The 22,431-nt window shown below is 32.9% G+C and overlaps 2 protein-coding genes across 2 annotated transcripts in view; both read left to right on the top strand.

Annotated features, from left to right (window-relative positions):
- The window catches only part of LOC145324185 (small G protein signaling modulator 1-like), a 63,062-nt gene extending 52,803 nt beyond the window's left edge, over positions 1–10,259 (top strand). The window contains exons 27-32 of the mRNA XM_080166810.1: positions 3,792–3,835; positions 4,669–4,726; positions 7,796–7,896; positions 8,577–8,676; positions 9,640–9,718; positions 10,236–10,259. Coding sequence (XP_080022936.1) covers positions 3,792–3,835; positions 4,669–4,726; positions 7,796–7,896; positions 8,577–8,676; positions 9,640–9,718; positions 10,236–10,259 — 406 coding nt within the window. The remainder of the gene's footprint in view (positions 1–3,791; positions 3,836–4,668; positions 4,727–7,795; positions 7,897–8,576; positions 8,677–9,639; positions 9,719–10,235) is intronic.
- LOC145324860 (small G protein signaling modulator 2-like) lies at positions 8,228–17,874 on the top strand. The gene is made up of 12 exons (XM_080167553.1): positions 8,228–8,239; positions 8,577–8,676; positions 9,640–9,718; positions 10,710–10,774; positions 12,925–12,969; positions 13,583–13,634; positions 13,874–13,968; positions 14,454–14,514; positions 16,037–16,110; positions 16,328–16,405; positions 16,898–16,972; positions 17,440–17,874. The coding sequence occupies exons 3-12, from the start codon at positions 9,716–9,718 to the stop codon at positions 17,567–17,569; spliced, it is 678 nt and encodes a 225-aa protein (XP_080023679.1). The 5' UTR covers positions 8,228–8,239; positions 8,577–8,676; positions 9,640–9,715; the 3' UTR covers positions 17,570–17,874.
- Positions 17,875–22,431: the final 4,557 nt, after the last annotated feature.

The following is a 22,431-nucleotide window of genomic DNA, read 5'->3' as shown; positions in this document are numbered from 1 at the left end:
TCTACAAAAGGGGTAATTTTGTGTAGCATCATTGAAGATGTACATTAATTTATCGGCCACTGTCTTGTCCCATTATATCTCTGAGAGTTGTTACTTTAAAATGTCTATTTTGGTTATTCTGTCTGTTTTTAAAAACAAAGATTTTCTATAATTAGGTTCTGAACGTCCGTCAGCATGTCGGTAAGGAAAAGATAGACATCCTGTTACTGTCATAATAGGATGAACACAAAGTCTTCGAATTACATAATCAGTATTTTTTTTTAAATTTTACTAAATAACTTTATCTATAGAAATACATGTCCTTTTTTAGTTATGTAATTTTTCTTTCTTAATTCTTAATGTTTATACCTTAAATTGTGAGAAGCAATTAGAGACTACTTATAACATTTAATGTGTAATTTCACCCAGGGAGTAAGGGAGGGGACAATGGATCGAATATTCAATTTTTAAGAGTCTCAGACTTTGGGTACTTGCTTAAAGGGAATGTGCAAGAATTTAGCAGTTTCCGACTGAGTTTGGGTACTTGCGCATGAAATGCCGCTACTCGTTATGTATGTTTTGAATATTGCAGACGGGGAGAAGGGATAAGGGAAGTGGGGGCAAGGGAAATAACTACTCGTTATGTTAGTTTGGAATGTAGCAGACGGGGAGAAGGGAGGTGGGGGCAAGGGGCAAGGGAAATAAACAGAATAAAAAGGGGCAGTCATATTCTTGCTAGCAGCTGGCCGGGTCCAATAATCTTGTAATATAAAAATCACACCATAAAACCTCAATATATTTCATCAAAAAACAAGTTGTGATTTCACTTTACATGACGCTATGGAAATCTATTATTCAATTAACAATCCCTTTATAATTTCCTACAAATTTATTGGATTAAACTGGATTTCATGCCCTTTCTTTGATAACTCTTATATTGAATTAATTGCCCATTGTCCCCTCCCTTACTCCCTGAATTTCACCAATAAAAAATGTATTAATATCTTTCCTAATTATATTCTACAAATTATGGCTTATTATGCTATTCATTTAGACTATAATTCTTTATTGAAGAAAGTTTTGCTCTGTCAGTCTTTTTGTCTATCTTTCTCTCTTATTTTATGTATGTCTGTTTGTTTAGTTGCCTTTTAACGTGTATTTTTTGGTCTTTTTCTCTAATTTGTTCTGGCTATTTGTCTGTCTTTCTGTAAATATGAATGTCGTCCATCCCTCAGTATGTCTGTATGTTTGTCTGTCAGCCATTTTTTTGTTGGGGTGAGGAGAGGAGGATATTACAAAAAAAGAGTTATTTAACATGCAAAACAGATATTCTTAAAGTGAAATATTCCTTTCTTGACAAAAGTATAATAGTTATTTATCGCATCGTATTATAGACAGCTTTCCGCGGAAATTGAAATGAAAAATTAGATTAAGAAGTTTTGTTAGCCACGGAAGAATTAAAACAGCAAAAAACTGTGATTTTTATTTTAATATTCGTAGAAAATTGTCTGTAATACGATGCTATATATTATGTTTCAGTATGGCTGAGAACCGGTTCTAATCCAGTGGATATTAATCGGTTTCGAAGCCATGCTGGAAAAATATTTATATTTATAATGTGTATGTAAACACAGGACGCGTTCTGTAACTCTAGAGGAAGCAATATTACGTTTGGAGGAAACAGAAACATTTATTTTAATATTCGTGGAAAATTGTCTGTAATACGCGCGATGCTTTACATGATTTTAATTATAGCTGAGATCTAATTTAGCGGATATAATCGGTTTCGAAACCATACTGTAAAAATATTTATAAATATAATGTGTAAACACATGACACGTTCATTCTGTAACTCTAGAGGGAGCAATATTACATTTGGATGAAACAGAAGCATTTATTTTGATATTCGTGGAAAATTGTCTGTGATACGTACGATGCATTACATGATTTTTAATTCTGTTTGAAAACCGGTTCTAATCCAGTGGATATTAATCGGTTTCAAAGCCATGCTGGAAAGATATATATAATTATAATGTGTAAACACAGGACGTGTTCTGTAACTCTAGAGGGAGCAATATTACATTTGGATGAAACAGAGACATTTATTTTGATATTCGTGGAAAATTGTCTGAAATACGCGCGATGCTTTACATGATTTTAATTACAGCTGAGATCCGGTTCTAATTTAGCGGATGTAATCGGTTTCGAAGCCATACTGTAAAAATATTTGTAATTATAATGTGTAAACACAGGACACGTTCATTCTGTAACCCTAGAGGGAGCAATATTACATTTGGATGAAACAGAAACATTTATTTTAATATTCGTGGAAAATTGTCTGTGATACGTACGATGCTTTATATGATTCTAATTATGGCTGAGAAACAGTTTTAATCCAGCGGATATTAATCGGTTTCAAAGCCATACTGTAAAAATATTTATAATTATAATGTGTAAACACAGGACACGTTTATTCTATAACCCTAGAGGGAGCAATATTACATTTGGAAGGAACAGAGACATTTTTTTAATATTCGTGGAAAATTGTCTTTGATATGTACGATGCATTACATGATTTTTAATTATGTTTGAAAACCGGTTCTAATCCAGCGAATATTAATCGGTTTCGAAGCCATACTGTAAAAATATTTATAATTATAATGTGTAAACACAGGACGTGTTCTGTAACCCTAGAGGGAGCAATATTACATTTAGATGAAACAGAGACATTTATTTGGATTAACTTTTTAAAACAAGGACGTCCATGAGTGCCACCCCCCCCCCCCCCCCACTCTTGGTAAACGGTATTCCTCCCCTTAAAACCCACATTTTACCCACAAACCCACCCAAATTAAAAAGCTTGGATAATATTATTGGTGAAAAATCGTCATTTTAGAATTATTTACAAGTGGCTTCGCCCCATTAGAAGAGAAATCAAGAAAAATTGCAAGGGGGTGTCCCATTCCCCCCAAAAATAGCTTAAACACAGGACCATTATTTTTTATTAGATGAATTGTTTTATCCATTGAAGGTATTTTATCATTATGTCAAATAATACTCTATTCTACTATTCATTTTTCAGAATATTTTTATTTTGTTTGTCTCTGGAGTATTTAGTCCCAAGTGGGCAATAACCCATCTTATACATGGTGCATACTATGTAAAATATATTATTTAATTTTTTACAAATTTTTAAACTTGTTTTTGAACCAGCAATTACATGGCTGTCTGTCTGTTCTTGTGTATTTCGAGATGTCCGTCTGTCTTTCTGATTAATGTATGCCTGTCTTTCTGTCTGTCTTATTGTCTGTTTGTATGCCTATGTGTCCATGTGTCTTACTGTCTCTTTTTATTTTTTAGCTGCAGCGCTCGGGTCCCTAGCCTGCCTTTCCGCGGGCGATCGGCTCCCTAAAAATATAACCTAACCTAACCTAAAATTTGTAAAAAAAAAATTTACGGACTGTGACGTCATAAAAATACATCTTTTTAGGGGCTCTCCTTTCCCCCTTCTCCTCTCTTCAGACGACCTTTGTCAGCTGTGTCTGTTTTTGGCCATGGCATTCATCCTCTTCTAAATATTGATGTCGCACATGTGACATAGCACCAGTAGAAACCATTTTTTGAATATTTGATTGAAATGTATTTCTATGCCGAAATTAGAACCTGTCACCTACCCGACGACGAGCCAAGATCGTTTGTCGTTTCTTCCCTGGAAGGTAGAATTGTCCAAGCCCATCAAGACTAAGATCTGTCTGTCTGTCCTATGCCCTGTCGGTCGTGCTACAAAAGACAATTGAAATATTTTTTTTTAGGTTAGAAGACCGAAACAAATTTTCCAAGGCTGCATCTGATGAAGGTAAAAATAATGATAAATAATAAATAGAAGGGAACTAAAGGGATAAGACAATGGCCTATAAATTGATAAACATTCAGCTTCATAAACCAACCAATCAAAATTCAATGAAAGTCCCCAAAGTTGTTAGGCCAATGAATAAGAAAGCATTATTATAAAACTTTGGGGACTGTTGTAATAAACAGACCAATGACCCCATGCCTCCCTGAACCTCCATTTATTTTATTTTGAGAGAGGTAATAATTCTTAAAGGGGAAGGTGTTTATCAATTTTTGTGGGGCGAAAGGGGAGGGAAGACTTATGAACAAACACATACAGATGTACATCCTACTTGTTTATCCATTTTCAAAAGCGAAGCTTTCCTAAAATTAGGGTCGGTCCGCGCGTCCGTCAGTCCGTGACGGTTAGCTTTTTTCGTTAATTTAGACATGTTAGAATTGTCCTATTGATTTTAAACTTTTTAAGGTGATTTCTGTAGTAGTTCGGTACAACTTAGAAAGCGTAGCAACTCTATAATCGTTACCAGAACGTCCTTACGTCCATTTTAAACACGTTGATTTTTATCTTTTTGTGATATAATTCGATTAATCTGATTCTTGGAATACTGATTCCTAGGAAAACAAAACACAATGTTATAACCAAAGCCTATCTATAATAAAGTCCTAAAAATGTAAGTATGTCTTTATACATAATCCTGTATTTAAGCAGTTTTTTTATATTCTGATTATTCAGTTCTTATATTCTACACGTATTAATGTTCGTTTGCCCTACCGTTTCAGAGCTTCGCTTTTATGAATGTTGTCATCCTTGTTAAGATTTGATTCTTATGTGTTTAGGTATAGAAGATATTAATGTGGAAGACCTTTCAGAAGCACAGAACGACCATGATATTAGGTAAGCTCTGTCAAACTTTCCTTATCTATTAATTGAAGGCCCCGGGCCAACAAAACCGGAATTAATTTTATGATTTTCATTTTAATAATAGTGGAAAATTGTCTGTAGTTCTGACATACATATTTTTTTTGTATGGCCGAGAACTGGTTCTAATCCAGCGGATATTGATCGGTTTCGAACCAATACTGAAAAAATGATTCAAGTTGTTTATTTAGGTTTTTCTATGATTAAAAGTAATAGAATGTCTAGGTGTTAAGTAACCGGTAAAGTGTATCAAAAATCAGCCATGAACCGTCATAAAATGAGAGATTATCCATCTCTTTTTTGGGGGTTTTCATTACAACTTCTCCTCTCATCTCTCTCATTTTCATGACGTTACATGGCTGATTTTTGAGACACTTTGTCTAATAACATGTATCAACCCTGCGTTCCTATTATATAAAGTAGAAATAGATACTGAACCTATTTCCATTTAAGGGAAGCTTCAAATAGGCCCCACCGAGTTTTTTTTGAGCTATTTTATGTTTATGTTTTTTGGGATAGCTTTGGTCTATTCTGCTTTTCACTGCACCGGTTAATACGTAGCCTCTAGATGTCAGGGGCGCAGCCTGTAGCGTTTTCAAAAATCAATACAGAATCGTTCTATTCGGTTTAAACGTCTAAACATGAAGGGTCAATTACCTTTTTTTAAATCAATGAAAAGCAAAATTTTTCTTGTAAAACCTAACCTGTATCTTATATATTTATACTTTTCCATTATCGAAAAATTATTTTATCCTTTGATAAGAATTTCCGAGAAAGAAATTATTTAATTTGTTTGTGTGGCAAATTACACCATTATCTTATTATCGGGTAAATCCTTTCAAACATTATCTACACCATTAACCCTCTCCCCCACAAACCCCCCAAAAAGGATTGAGGAACATTTGGCTGTAAATTACACTGATACCCAAAGCTTTAAAGAAGATACACTCTCTATCCTCTTGGTTGGGTTAAAACTTTGGGTACTAATCTATTTTATTTTAAATTTTTGTGTATGCCCACCTAGGACGTTCTTGCAAGCCGACCCTTAAAAAAATAGGAGGGCTTAGAAGGGCTTAGCAACAAATCTATAGTATAGATGTATATACAGAAACCTACCTGCCTCCTTTTTCCAAGGACCTTTTCGTCTGCTAGCAAATTATTTTCTGCTACTTGGCTATATTAAAATTTTCGACACTAATGGTTGATTTTCAAAGACCCAATTTATAGTCGGCACAAGGTCTTTGGGATGATGACATACAGTTTTAAAACCTCTTCCCCCTCTAGAGGTTTACTCTAATGATTAAGCCTCCAATTTAAACCCTGGATGTTTTGACATTTTTTTTTTAATTTGAGGAATTACCATATTTGGGACAGTTTTAGACTTCAAGCTGATTTTTAAAATTGTTAAAGGTTGATTTCCGTAAGGCTTACAGGAAGCTGCCGAGCCTTGAAAAATAGAGTAGCCGCGTTACAAGAAAAAATTACAATTACCTATTTTCCCCGAGGAAATCTTAAAAAGATAAAAGGTTTTGGGAAACCAATATCATTTTCTATACCTTGTAAAACAACAACAAAAACTTTCCATTTATTTAGTGAAATCCATCAATTTTTAAATAGGTACAATTTGTGAATTTTCTTTGTAATTAAGCAGTCCGACCTCTATGAATATTTTCAGGGAAAAGGGAATGTGATTCTGACAAACAATTCTAAAGGAAAATTTCCCAACAACCCTTTACTCTTTTTTTTCTCCCCCTTCTTACCCACTCCCCTTCAGTTACGTAAAAACAAGTTTAACTCTAACTTTACTCCAACAAAATATTAGATTTTTAATTGGAACTAATTGGCTAAATAGCAGCCCCTGAATAGTATATACTCTATTACAATTACAATTATGACCCATGGAAACGTTGAAAAAAAGTTCCGAGGTCTAGCTTAAATAGTAGCTAAATAAATCTCGTATTACCCATTGCGTTTCTGACAGACGGACAGAATAAGATTAGCTTTGCTATCCAAAAAATAAACTAATATTCTTACTATTTGATATTTTCTTCATTGTATAAACATATGAAACATAATTGTATCATTTGAGACATTATGGTTTTTGCTTCGTAAAAATTTAATTATCTTAATACTAGTGGCTACGCCTCTAGAGTCCTCTATGGGCCTTTAATAGGGGAGGGAGTTAACCCCTGGCCTATTTCCAATTTCTGTATTAATAAAGAAATATTGTAAAAGAATTGGGGTGGTCATTTTTTCTAGGGTCGGTTTATCATGTGGATGTGGTTCCCTCTTCTAGAATAGTTATAAATCTTCACTGGACTCATGAGAAGCTACATTGTAAAGGAGAACCATATCGGTTCCGCGGTTAGTAAGAGCCTTCTTTACTGACATACATACTTTCTGTACCTTTTATATATGGATTAACAAACTTTATTTAACTGTTATTTGTTAAAACAAACATTTTTTGAAACATCAGTAATATGATACTTACAGACGCACCAACAAATTAACTTATAGAGCTGCTATGCTTCTTTTTTCCCCGTCCGTTCGTTACTCCCCCATTAGATTTAGAGTAGATGTAATGTCATTATACAATTGTTATCTCAATAATATATCAACAAGAACCACTTTTACTCATTGCCATAAATTTATTTGATGCTGTGAGTATTGGTTTAAAAAATATGACGTAACAAAAAAAATTAGCCAATGAGAGTCCACTACGCATGCCGCCATTGGTCAATAACGGCCTCTTATTGGCTAATTTTTTTGTTACGTCATATTTTTTAAACCAATACTCACAGCATCATTTATTTCAAAAATGGCAAGTACATATGGTGTCAGCCATAGCAACTTTTATTTAATAATATACGGTCGACATGATAGTAAATTATTTTCAACAGTTTGTTAGGAACAGTTACTTGTTAGAAAATTTTTATTTACATAAATGTAATATTATTACTGTATTGTAGCTTATTGTCCACTTTTGATTTTTGTATTACTTGTTTTAGCTGCGCTACCTTTGGAGATAATCGTCCTTGTTTTTAGACCGGATGATATGGATGAACCAGAGCCAAAAATAGCTGAATTTGGAGTGAAGATTACGACACCAAGTGTTGACAGTGGTAATCCTGATGCCAGCCCTCCAGGTATAGACAGACACTCAGATAGATAGATATACTGATGCCAGCCATCCAGGTATAAATAGACACACAGATAGATAGATAGACTGATACCAATCCTCCAGGTATAGACAGACACACAGATAGATAGATAGACTGATGCCAGCCATCCAGGTATACGCAGACACACAGATAGATAGATAGACTGATGCCAGCCCTCCAGGTATAGACAGACACACATATAGATAGATAGACTGATGCCAGCCCTCCAGGTATAAATAGACACACAGATAGATAGATAGACTGATGCCAGCCCTCCAGGTATAGACAGACACACATATTGATAGATAGACTGATGCCAGCCCTCCAGGTATAGACAAACACACAGATAGATAGATAGACTGATACCAGCCCTCCAGGTATAGACAGACACACAGATTGATAGATAGACTGATGCCAGCCATCCAGGTATAGACAGACACACATATAGATAGATAGACTGATCCAGCCCACCAGGTATAGACATACACACAGATAGATAAGAAAAGACAGAAGATGGACAGGCAAACAGACAGAAATTCAAAACCATATAATGGACAGACATAAAGACAAAACGTAAAATAGACCCAAGAAGGAGAGCAAACAGACAGAAAAACAAAGATGAAATGCAGAAATATACAATCTTATAATTATATTTTTATATCTAGATGACCAAACACTGACCATACGTCGAGCCAGCGACCAGCTGGCCTATTCAGAGATTCAACAGATAACAAGACAAATACACAGCCTGAGTAGCGATTTTAGGTAAATTCAGCAATAAATATTTATAGCATGGTATTATAGACAGCTTTTCCTGAAAATTAAGCTTAAAAATCAGGTCTAACAAAACTGGAATGAATTTTATGATTTAATTTGAATTTTCGAGAAAATTGTCTTTAATACGATGATGTACATGATTTTTTCACAGGTTAAGAACAGGTTCTAATCCAGCTGATATAAATCGGTTTCGACCATCTATAATACAAAGTAGAACGATGTCTGTCCGTCTCTCTGTCCGTCTGTCCGTCTGAAGCTTAAGATCTCAGTAATCGCTGAACCGATTGGGCTCTACTTTTCAGGGATTATACCTACTGGTCCTGTGATGGTTTTAAGCTATTTTCTTGGGGGGTGGGACACCCTTAACCCCCCCCCCCAAAAAATAAAATCCCCCCCATTTTTTTTTATTGCAGAAGATTTCCTTGGTCCTTTTATTTTTTTCTTATCACCTCTTGGGGCAAAGCACCTAGAGGCTAGTTAGTTGGGGTGAAGCCGCTAGTTAGATTATTTAACAGTCGTGCTTAAAGTCATCCATTTTAAAGGATAAGACAATGGATGATAAATTAATATACATAATGATTTAAAAAATAGTGGAAATCTTTGGATAACGCTAATTTAGAACGAACCAATCAAAATTCAATAAAAGTTCCCAAATTTCTTTTTTTATCTAACGAATAATAATAGTGCCCCAAAAAGAAGCTGTATTGATATGAACAAAATATATTTCTAAACAGACACACATTTTATATTATAGATTTCTGAGAATATGTTAGATTTCGACAGTTATTACATATTATGATTATGATTAATGTTTAGAAAGAAATATAAATTAATAACATTATTAACATCAATATGAGTTGAAAACATTTGAAAATAAAGGTTGTGCATTCAAACTTCAAAGGATTGGTTGTCTGTTGGATGTTACTTAACCTAATAACCTTGTTGTTTTAGGGATGATCTTCTAGCAGTATCCCATCCCACCTCAGTGTGTCCATCACCTGCTAGTAGTGAGGGAGGTACCTATAGTATGGTAAGTGTATCTATATATCTAGTATCAGTATCCCATCACCTGCTAGTAGTGAGGGAGGTACCTATAGTATGGTAAGTGTATCTATCTATCTAGTATCAGTATCCCATCACCTGCTAGTAGTGAGGGAGGTACCTATAGTATGGTAAGTGTATCTATCTATCTAGTATCAGTATCCCATCACCTGCTAGTAGTGAGGGAGGTACCTATAGTATGGTAAGTGTATCTATCTATCTAGTATCAGGATCCCATCACCTGCTAGTAGTGAGGGAGGTACCTATAGTATGGTAAGTGTATCTATCTATCTAGTATCAGTATCCCATCACCTGCTAGTAGTGAGGGAGGTACCTATAGTATGGTAAGTGTATCTATCTATCTATCTAGTATCCCATCACCTGCTAGTAGTGAGGGAGGTACCTATAGTATGGTAAGTGTATCTATCTATCTAGTATCAGGATCCCATCACCTGCTAGTAGTGAGGGAGGTACCTATAGTATGGTAAGTGTATCTATATATCTAGTATCAGTATCCCATCACCTGCTAGTAGTGAGGGAGGTACCTATAGTATGGTTAGTGTATCTATCTATCTAGTATCAGTATCCCATCACCTACTAGTAGTGAGGGAGGTACCTATAGTATGGTAAGTGAATATATTTATATATTTCCGACAAAATAAATGAATCCATGTTTTTTTGTTCCGGACCTTTGGCTCCTCAGGGCCCAAAAAACTGGAATTCCTCCTATAATTGCTCATTTTTATTTTATAGACAGTTTTAAAACTGTCTATAATACGATGAGATAAATAACCATTCCTAGGACTGCGCATATACTTCATACTTAAAACCTGGTTAGAAACACTTTTCCTACGCATCTTTATTAACAAAAATATCTAGGATTTATGACTTGATTTTGCGTCTTTTTAAGAAAATCGTCGAAAAAGTTAAACATTTTTTGCTGGTGCTGAGTTCTTTTAATTTTTTATCTATTTTTCTAGGAAATGGTAGAAAATTTTGGCCTAAATCTTCATAGAATAGACAAAGATGTAGCCAGATGTGATAGGTAAACAATTTTAATTATAGAATGGCTGCGCTGTAATAAGAGTCGGTCCGTCCTTACGTCCGTAACGGTTAGCTCTTTTCGATAATTTAGACATGTTAGAATTGTCCTTTTGGTTTTAATCTTTTTATGGTGATTTCTTTAAAATTTGTAACGATTTAGGAAGAGTATCAACTCTAAAATCGTCACCAAAAATTCTCTACGTCCAATAAAAGTATGCTGTTTTTTTTTACTTTTTACATGACATAATTATCCTATTTATCTGATTTTCAAATAATAATTCCTATAATAATAAGGTACAATATTAAAAGAGAGGCATTTCTAAAATCAAATCCTAAAGTGAAAGTATGTCCTGATACAGTATCCTGTGTGTGTATCCTCAATCTTGCAACAAATTCATGTACATTTTTGTTAGACTTACAAATTAATGTTTTACTTTTTTAGTTCTGATACTCTACAAGAGTTATTGTTTGTTTCTTTCTGATTTTTTAGCTTTTATGAATGTTGTCATCCTTGTTACAAGAGATGTTTACCCTTCTTAAACTTTGAAACCACTTATTTACCCCCCTAAAAAAATATAATAGATGAAACCCTCACATCTTTGAAACCTCATTTTATGGGTTGAATTTGTTCCACTGGCAAGATTTTTTGGTTTTTTGATAACCCGTTTTACCCCATCCCTTATCCTCTACCCCACTTTCGCTTTCATTACAAAATTCTTCCATCCTAACTTAACAACGCTACTCAATAATGTAGCTCACCAAATTTACACATAAGGTGACGTTAACATGGGAAATACATATAATTAATTATGAAAATAATATATCCAAGTGCGTCTGTCGATAAAAAGAGAAAGACGCAATAAATCATTTAGCTCTCTATTTTTAATTTTTTAAGTTTAAAAATATTGTACTCGGCTATTCCTTGGCCGACTTAGGCTTTTAATTATATCCTGGCCGAGACAAATTTAGATCCGTTGACTAATCAAAAATCGGTTCAGTTAGAGGGATACCCAACGTCTCATTTTATTGCTTCCCAAGTCTTATAACTACGTTGTAATAATATGTAACCCCCTAAATTAAGTTTAAATAAATGTGTACTATATATATTTAAATCACGCCCCTACCGCGTGGGTTAGTTTGACACTCCTTTGTCAACAACCATTTTATTTTATGCCCCTCAGAATAATAAGCTTGGACGTTCATGTTAGGGGGTTTTGATGTCAACTTCTCGGCTTGGGATATTTCACCAGAATATTTAATTATTTTTTGTTGAGTAATCCAAAATTTCTGAAAATTTCATTTTACTATTCTCTCGTAAATTTTCTTGGAAATATTTGAAAACTTTGTAGAAAGAATATTTAAGTAAATAAAATGAATATTTTAACAAAATTCTTATAATATTAAATAACTAGCGGCAACAACTCTAGAGGCCTCTAGGGGCACAATTATAAGAAGTTAGATTAAGAATTTTTTAAGGGGGTGGGATTTTTTTTGTAACGGTGATTTTTTTCTCGAACGGTTGTGTTACCCTCCTACCAAAATAGTTATAAACCCACCCAGGATTTACTGTATAGAAGATTCATATCAGTTAGCGAGAGCTTTAGACAAATATCCTGTTTCTTTTATACAAGGATAAGACACTCTCAAAATGTTAAACTGGGATGTCAACAAACATAGAAATTAAGCTAGATAAATTAGACAAACGAATAATTACAGAATGGAGTCGAACTTATGGCTTGATTATTTCTTGTTTACTCATTTTAAATACTAAAACAAGCAAGTACGTCCATGCTTTTTAAGGGTGTACACAATATAAAGTATTATGTTTTTTTTTTGTATGAAGCTTAAGATCTCAATAACTACCAAACTAATGATTTCTCCTTTTCGGGTAAGCTTCACTGAAGAGTCCGGGTTGGTTTTTAGCCTAATTAGTTTTCCCATTCTTTACCTTTTTGGATATATATAGATCCTTTAGATACAAATAATAGTACTTATAATTATAAATTACATGACATAAAAAATTTATAAACCATTCATCTTGTAAAGTTACATAAATATTTTTTTTTGTTCACTTTTTTCTTTTTAAAGAAGACTCTCAATAAATGAAAGGAAATCATGAAATAATTCTTTTAATAATATTTTTTTCTCCAGAAATCTCGAGTTCTTCAGTAAGAGAGAAAATTTAGAAAAACTCAGGTTCTTATTAAACTATTGTAAATGGCTACTCTACATGTAACTTGGGTCGATTTGTCCGTTGTTCTATTTTACATTTAAATGCAAGCTCATGTGTGTTTATAACATGATAGATCCAAATATCTCGCATCTTAATGGGTCATTTCCCCACTTAAAACTGGCTCCATAGTTGTACACTGTTGTATCCACCCCCTTATGGTTAACGAAGCACAATCTGTCCTACTTTTGATTTCTGTGACGTCATAAAAATGAGGGAGAGGAGAAGAGAAGTGGGAAAGAAAACCTATGAAAAAGATATGGATAATCCCTCATTCTTATGACGTCGCAGAAATCAAAAGTAGGACAGATTGGGCTTCGTCCCATGGTTTTATAAACACAATCTCTCATCAGTTGTCTAAAAACTTTAATGAAATCTTGATTTTTGGTTTAAATTAGCAGTGTCCAAACGTTTCAACCAATAGATTGTTTTCCAGAAGGGGTAATTAAGTTTATCCTCAATAGGGATTGTCTTATATTGCTTAAATACTTATTATATTCTTACTGTATACTTAATTATGTACTGTTCTTGTTTTTATTAAAATGTAATCATTTAAAATCAAATAATCTTTTTTTACAGAAATGTGATTACTACTTATGTTTGGGAGAACTTAGAAATAGGATACATGCAGGTCAGATCTCTTTTTAAACTTATATATCTATCTATATATTCATTGAGGTCTAACCATCAATTCTACTGTATTTTCCCCTACATTTATATTTACATCTATCTATCTATCTATCTATCTATCTATCTATCTATCTATCTATCTATCTATCTATCTATCTATCTATCTATCTATCTATCTATCTATCTATCTATCTATCTATCTATCTATCTATCTATCTATCTATCTATATACATATCTAGGGTATGTGTGACCTAGCAGCCCCACTATTGACAATATTTCCAGATGAATGGATTGTCTATTCTACATTTAAATTACTTATGAACAGAATGATAAAGTAAGTTTTTTTTGCAGCGTACCTACACATTACTTATTGTGAAAGATCTGTTGGTAATTCTCTGGACATGCCTCTATAAACGAGATCTAAAGGGATAAGACAATGACCAATAAATTGATGTAACTTTGCAATTAACATCACGTAATTACCCCTTCTGTAGATTGCAATTAGAGATTTAATGTTTAGACCCTTAACTTAATGAACCAATCAATCAAAATTCAATAAAAGTCCATAATGTTGTTAAGCCAACGATTAAGACAATGTTATTTTAAATCTTTGAGGACTAGTTGAATAAATAGCCATATGTCCCCTCCCTCCCTGTTCTATCAATCACTTGGTGTATTTGGGATCGATTTGTTTACTTATTCATCATAAGTGGGATAATAATAATTTTTATTTCATTAGTCTAATGGTTTTAATTAATATTTGTATTTTTAATACAAATCCTGTCAACTTTTGTAATACCTATACAATTTATTTTGTAGAAACTTTCCTAATGGAGATCAAATGGACTCAAATTTTGCTAACATGAGGGCCTTAATGCAGGTAACGCGTAACGCTTTAGCTAGTTGTCGGGTTCGAATCTTGGCTCAACTTCGCGTGTCATAATCAAGTTAAAAGTGGTACCTACTGTTGCTATATTAATACATCAGATGAGTTTAATAGTTATAGAGCATTGGTAATGCTAAAGACAAAAATATGCATAGTTGGAACTTCCCGACAATATTTTGTTTAAAAAATAATGTTACAATCAAAGGCTTGCATAAGGGGTAAGTATCAATACCCCTGGCAAAATCCTCTGCACTACTGTCCACTCTACTGTGCACTACTGTTTATTATATTATTTTTTGAAAAACAGAAAAATTGAATATAGTTTTTAGTATCGATTACTCGATTCTCTATCTTTCAAATATTTATTGAGACAAAACAACACATATCTATAATACATAGTAGCTTGATGTCTGTCCGTCTGTCTGTCCGTCTGAAGCTTAAGATCTCAGTAACTGCTGAACCGATTAGGCTCTACTCTTCAGGGAATATACCTACTGGTCCTGTGATGGTTTTAAACTATTTTCCTGGGGGGTGGGACACCCCCAACCCCCAAAAAAACTAACAAATCCCACCCCCCCCCAAAAAATTTATCTATATTTTTTTTGTTGTAAAATCTCAGTAACCGCTGAACTGATTGGACTCTACTCTTCAGGGAATATACCTACTGGTCGTCTGGTGGTTTTAAGCTATTTTCTTGGGGGGTGGGACACCCAAACCTTCCCCCAAAAATAAAAAAAACTCCAACTTCCAGTTTTTTTAATTTTTTAATTTTTGTAAACAAAAACCAGTAATTGGGGTGGGAGAACCCCACTGCATCATGGGGCGAAGCCCTTATGAACCCCCCCTCCCCTAAAAATAAATTAATATTTTATTTTACAAATTTTAATTTTTGTGTTTACGGCAAACAACCTGGGTTAAATTTTTACGAATTGAATTTTTTGTGCATACAACGCACAACCTTGGTTTAATTTTACCACTGAGTAATTAAACAAAGAATAACTTTTTAAAATATTTTAGGAGGGTTTACTTCCATTACTTCATAGGGCAAAGCCCCTAGAGGCTAGGGGCGAAGCCACTAGTACATATATATAATATCAACGTTAATAAATGATAATTGCTTTGCTTTAAGAAAAAATATCAATAAACTATTTCTAGTAAAAAATGAATACTTTATTAGGTTTAACACAATAAAATTCTAGTATTCAAATGACTGAAAACCGACTATTTGCGGTGTTGACAGCCTTTTTAATTTTTAATTAATTAGGGTCTTACGTCCATCCGTACCTTACGAAAACAGTAAAAGTGTCTAACTATGACGTCAGAAAAAATTAACAATTAACCAATGAGAGGCCGCTATATATTTTACCATTGTGAATACTGGCTTCTCATTGGTTAATTGTTAATTTTTTCTGACGTCATAGTTCGACACTTTTACTGTTTTCGTACGTTACGGTTAGCCCTTTTCATTAAGTTTTGCATGTTTAAATTGTTCTATATCGATTTCATCCTTGTTTAGGTTTTGGATCCCGGATTATTTGATAAAGTACAGCAAAATGGAGATTTTTCCCACTTCTACTTTTGTTACAGATGGTAAGTATAAATTTCTTTTCCTGTATGGTTTTAAAAGCGATTATTATCCGTTGGATTAGAATCAGTTCTCAGCCATTCATGTATAGTATCGTATGACAGACGCTTTTCTATGAATATTAAAATAAAAATCATAAAACTTCTCTAAAAGGAGAATTCAATCGGTTCAGTACTTTAATCTTTCAAAATAATTTTAGATATCATGAATTTTTTATTCTAGGTTTTTGTTGGATTTCAAGAGAGAGTTTGATTATGAAGGAGTTTACAGGGTTTGGGAGACCATTTGGTGTGCCTCCAGGTAGATGATATAATGGAATAAAGTAACAGGATGACTGTCTCTATGTATGTCTGTCTGTGTGTACTGAAGGATCTCGGTTCTTTTTTACAATGTAGTTTGTCATAGGTCCTAGGAAGGTTTATATCTATTTTGGGGAAGGGTACCACCAACCTTCAAAGAGAAATACTTTTCCTTTAGAACAAAAATTGTGGAGTGTTGAATTAACCCCCACTCAGATGCTCCTAAAGGTCTTTAGAGGTGTATACATATACTAAAAAGTTGTCACTAACAGAAAGTCAGAAGGACAGACAATATATAAGTAGAATAGCTTCCAATATAAATATATATATCTTTCTATCAATTTTTATGAATATTTACTGAAGAGGTGAGCCCAATCGGTTCAGTGGTTACTGAGATCTTAATCTTCAGACGGACAAACAGACATCGTTCTATTTTGTATTAAAGATATTTTTCATGAATCTATTTAATTATCTATCTTGCTATCTATTGTAGGGTATCAACAGAACATTTCTATCTATTCTTTGCACTCGGCCTAGTAGAAACTTACAGAGACATCATCTTGGACAGGTAAAATTCTTTTTACAGTACAGCTTCGAAACCGATTAATATCCGCTGGATTATAACCGTTTCTCAGTCATACGAAATAAAATTGTTTAGAATCGAATTATATCCAGTTTCTACAAATATAAAAATGAATAAAAAAGTTTTAATCTTATAATTCTACATTTTATATCCGCGGAAAGCTGTTTATAATACGATGCGAGAAATAACTATTTCAGTATAGATTCGAAACCGGTTAATATCCACCGGATTAGAACCAGTTTTCATTTACTGAAAAATCGTGTATAGCATATCATATTATAGACAATGTTCCACGAATATTGAAATAAAAATCCCGAAGTTAACACTAGTTTTGTTATCCCGGTCGTTCGGCCCCCGTGGTCTAACAAATCAGGTTTGAATCTTACAATTTTTTATTTTAATATCACCACCTTCTTCATGCATTTGCTCATAACACTTTATTTATTTTCTAGGAATATGGACTTTACGGATATAATAAAGTTTTTCAATGAAATGTCTGAACGCCATGACCTGAGCACAGTTCTACTGGAGGCAAATACGTTGATCAACAATCTTCAACTTCTTTGTAATGATAATGAATAAATATACAATAATTGAGGGCAGGGACGTCCAAGCTTTTTATTTTGAGGGGGTAAATCTTTTAAATTTGATTCTACTGGAGGCAAATACTTTGGTCAACAATCTTCAACTTCTTTGTAATGACAATGAGTAAACATACGATGCTTGAGGGCAGTGACGTCCAACTTTTTTATTTTGAGGGGGTCAATCTTTTAAATTTGATTCTACTGGAGGCAAATACTTTGATCAACAATCTTCAACTTCTTTGTAATGACAATGAATAAATATACAATAATTGAGGGCAGGGACGTCCAAGCTTTTTATTTTGAGGGGGGGGGGGGTAAATCTTTTAAATTTGAGGGAAGAAAAAATAAGGGATTTCAAAGTTTGAGGGTGGTACACACCCCTTCACTCCCCCCCCCCTTGGATGCCTATGGTTGAAGGATAAGACAACTGATGCTAAATTATGCAGGGAGTAAGTGAGGGGACAATGGATCGAATATTTAATTTTTAAGGAGTCTCAGACTTTGGGGACTGGCTTAAAGGGAATGTGCACGAATACAGCAGATTCTTACTGATTTTGGGGACTTGCGCATCAATGCCCCGCTAACTAGCTGAGCTAGTTTTGAATATGCAGACAGAAAAGTTTGTTATTTATCGCTGGTTTTAACAAATATTTTTTCCCAAGAAAATGTCTTTTCATGTATAGAAACTCTACTGTGATATTTATGTATTAAATAATCTAAGAACCGCTTGAATTGAGGGGTCAGTTATAAATATATCAGAAGGGTTGAGGTAGTTATAAACAAGATTTTTCTAGTGATTAATTACAGAATGTTTACTACATTGTGATGTGTTGATAATTTAATTTTCAAGTAAATGATTTTTTTCTTAGAACTTATTTTGTTCTAAATTAGGTTACCATGATCCCTTTACAATTTTGGTAAAATTTTCTTGATAAATCTAATTTTCATTGCTTTTCAGCGAACCCTCTTAAATTGAATTAATTGCCCATTGTCCCCTCCCTTACTCCCTGTAAATTATGGTACCCAAAGTTTTATAACAATGTTATATTATCCGTTGGCTCGAAAACCTTGGGTGCTTTGATGAAATTTGATTTGTTAGTTTTAAAACTAGTAGTATCCAAACCAATTATTTTAGCAAAGTAGGGATACTTTTGTTTATCATCATTGGGTTTGTATATCATCAATTTATTGTTCATTGTCTTATCCCTGGGAGGAAAGAGTTGTAGATTAATCAAACCAATAGAATAATGTGCTCTCCTTCCCTGATATATACTAGTTATTTTCTAATCGTATTATTGACAGCTTTCCGCAGAAATTAAATGAAAAATTGTAATTTTATACCAGTTTTTTTCCCCCGAGGGGCAACAGGCCAAGGCTAGCAAAATTGGTATTATTTCATGGACAATTGGAAAATTGTTTTTAATACATGATTTTTTACTATGGCTGAGTACTAGTTCTAATCCAGCGGATATCAATCGGCTTCGAAGCCATACTGAAAAAAGGTTTTTATCATAGAAAATAAATCCTTCCCCCAAAATTTCAAAATTTAAATAATTAACCCAATATTTGAAAAAAACTATGCACCATCTATTTATCAGGACTCGTCAACTGCGCATCAGCCATGTGTAAGCCTGAGTAAAATCGTAATAATATAACTTTAAAATTCAGCTGGATGTCATAACCTGTTCCTGAACAGACAATCCATCTTTTCGGATTTTTATTTTGAGTCTTATGCGCGACTGACGAGATCTGCTATCTATTCTAAACCAAATACACTGTAAACTTTTTATACCAATATATGACTTTTATTGCAATTTTTTAAATCCCAATATTCACTGCAAATACGTTTTGAATTTCTAAATTCTAATACGAATTTACTTTATAAGATTTTAATTTAATCTAAAATAATTTAAACTAAATTTTTTTTACAGTGTATGCAAAAAAACAATAAAAATGCATAAATACTAAATGGAGAAAAATACATACAGTGTTAAATGTTTTTAATGTTTATAAAAATGTTTTTGTCGTACATATATACACACAGATTAAAGTTGTAAATTTGAATATTTTTGTAATACATTATAAAAATGCTTTAATGCATTATTATTTCCAATACTATCATTTTCTGAAATCCTTTATCCTTATATAAAAGTAACAGGATGTCTATCTATGCCGAAAAATCTCGCTAACTGTAAAATAATATGGATCTTCTTTACAATGTAGCTTCTCATAGGTCTATGAAATGTTTTTAACTTAATTAGGGCTGGGTACCACCATCCTCTCAAGAGAAATCGCCCCTAGAAAAATAAAATTTTCCTCCAAAAAAAGTTTTTAATTTATTGTTTTTTTTAACTAAAATTAAAAATCAACTGTCACTAGAGGCTTATAGGGGTGTAGCCACTAGTATTAAAAAATTGAAATTGCATAACAATTTATTGAAAGTTGTTACATAAAATCAAAGCCATTCAGAAAATAAATTTTTCACATTATTTCAAAACAAAAAAGATTGTAAAAGATTAAATAAGAAAAAGTGTCTTTTATGAGATTTTCAACTTACATTTTTGTATAAGGATATACATATCAATTTTCAAATTAATAAAAGTTGTCATAAAAATAGATCCAATTTTAACTTTACTTTTCTATGGTAAGTTTGCATATTTTTTAGATATGCATTCCTCTGCAAATAATTGTGCCTGTATGTAAACATCTTTATGTAGAAAAATATTTTTTTTTCATTTTTGTAATATAAAAATCAAAAATCTTTTATAAAAATACTCAATATTAGTAATTTGATAAATACTTTTCTTATACTTCATTAATCTTTGGTGATATTAAGTAAATCTAAATCTATTTGTAATAAATTTATCTACTAATTCAAAACGTTATTTAAAATTAACTTTTGTTATGTTATTAATTGAATTAAAAAAAGGATGACAACATCCATGAAAGCGAAGCACAGAAACGGTAGGACAAACGAACATTAACACTTGTGTAGTGTCAGAACTGATTAATCAGATTATAAATGTATAAGAGTCGCAGGAAAATTGTAAGTAAATTTGTTGAAAAACTGCTTGATACAGGATAATGTTAATGGACATAATTACATTTTTAGGACTTGATTATAGAGTTGCTTCGCTTATAATATTGTACTTTGTTGTCCCAAGAATTAATATATTATCACATAAAAATTTGTTGTTAAAAAAGTAAAAAAATCAACATGTTAAAAATGGACGTACGGACGTTATGGTAATGAGTATAGAGTTGATACGCTTTCTAAATCGTAACTAACTATTACAGGAATCGCCATGCAAAGATTGAAATCGATAGGACAATACTAACCTGCCTAAATTAACGAATAAAGCTATCTGTCACGGACGTATAGACCAACCCTAATTATAGAAAAGCTTCGCTATTAATTCCATGTGATATATGTATTATGTACTGTTTATATTTCTATAAAAAATCGTTGATGCCGAAAAGAGAGATAAATAATATTTACTAAGCATAATAAATCATATCATTGTATTTTTTTTTGTTAATATCTAACCCCTTCGGGAATCACTTAACCTGACCTAACCTAACCCTAGGGGTCTACCCTAGACTTCATCAACTCGTTCCAATTATAAAAGAAGTCCAAATTATTAGATTTGTTATTCAAATCTGTACTATCATTATAAGGAAATATCAATAATTAAAAAATGGTTGTTATCTAGAATATACATTGATTTGGTCAGCTGGATTTGAGTTTCCGATTGTGAACATAGCACACTCATCCTATCTTAATATTTACTACTAGCTAAAAAAGCTTCAAACTTCTAAAAAAATCAAAATTTGAAAAATTAAAATTTTGAATGTAAAAATTGTTTACACATTATATCGCTTTTCCCTTTGACCGGAGTAGCTAAAAATAGGTTTTGCAATAGTTGGGTTATCTGCTGTAAAACTTAGGGAAGAAATGGGCAACCAAATTTCAGTTGATCATTAATAAAGCTTTGACTCAATCTAGTAGAATAAACTCTGATAGCGGTATACAACATATCTAATTAATAAGTGGGTGAAGCGGATACTTATAGATCAAAACAAAAGAATAGAGTGGGCATGAGCTATATGTAACTCTGTCCATAGGACGGGGACCGTGCCCCGATTTTGTATTGGGTTTTTAAAATAAGTTAGAGCGTCGGAAATATAAACACAGCTGAGACGATACAAAATTAACGGAAACGATTTGCTAGCAGACGAAAAAGGTCATTACCACTTGGGCCAGGTAGTTATCTGGATTATATATCTATACTTATACACTTATTCGGATACAACATTTCAATGAGGCGGATACTTATGGAAATAGTACACATCTTAAAAATTATTTTTTCGAATTGTATAAACACCAAGAAGACTAATGAATCAACTACAGATTATACGTTTCAAATTACTGTACTCGGTACTAGCGGCTACGCCCCTAAATGCCTTTAGTTCAACTTGAGGGAAGGAGAGAAGGAAGTCGAACCCATACCTTAGCAGCCCAACCATAACAAACAAACAACAGACAAGCATTAAACAGTAGAAAAAAAACTGAGAAAAAGTAAAATAAAGGTAAAATATTTAAGCGGCTAAAAAGCAGCCAAGAAGCGGTCTGGCTGCCCTATAGTCAGAGGAATCTACATTGGAAAAATCATACTTCTATTTTTATTGTCTCTCAGAAAATATTTTTTTTCAACTAATTTTTAAAGAGTAGAATACGGTAATAAAAATAGGTTCATCTGCAGGTGAAATTGAATACTTTTGTTTGGAGGCAAGTTTCAGAGTCATTTAGTCACAGCTTGACAACATATAATGTTTATGTTAGCTTAGGCTGTAGTTATA

The sequence above is a fragment of the Acartia tonsa genome, chromosome 7, assembly GCF_053477335.1.
Source record: "Acartia tonsa isolate MP-2025a chromosome 7, ASM5347733v1, whole genome shotgun sequence".
Classification (NCBI taxonomy): Eukaryota; Metazoa; Arthropoda; class Copepoda; order Calanoida; family Acartiidae; genus Acartia; species Acartia tonsa.
This window is presented reverse-complemented; position numbering and strand designations above follow the sequence as displayed.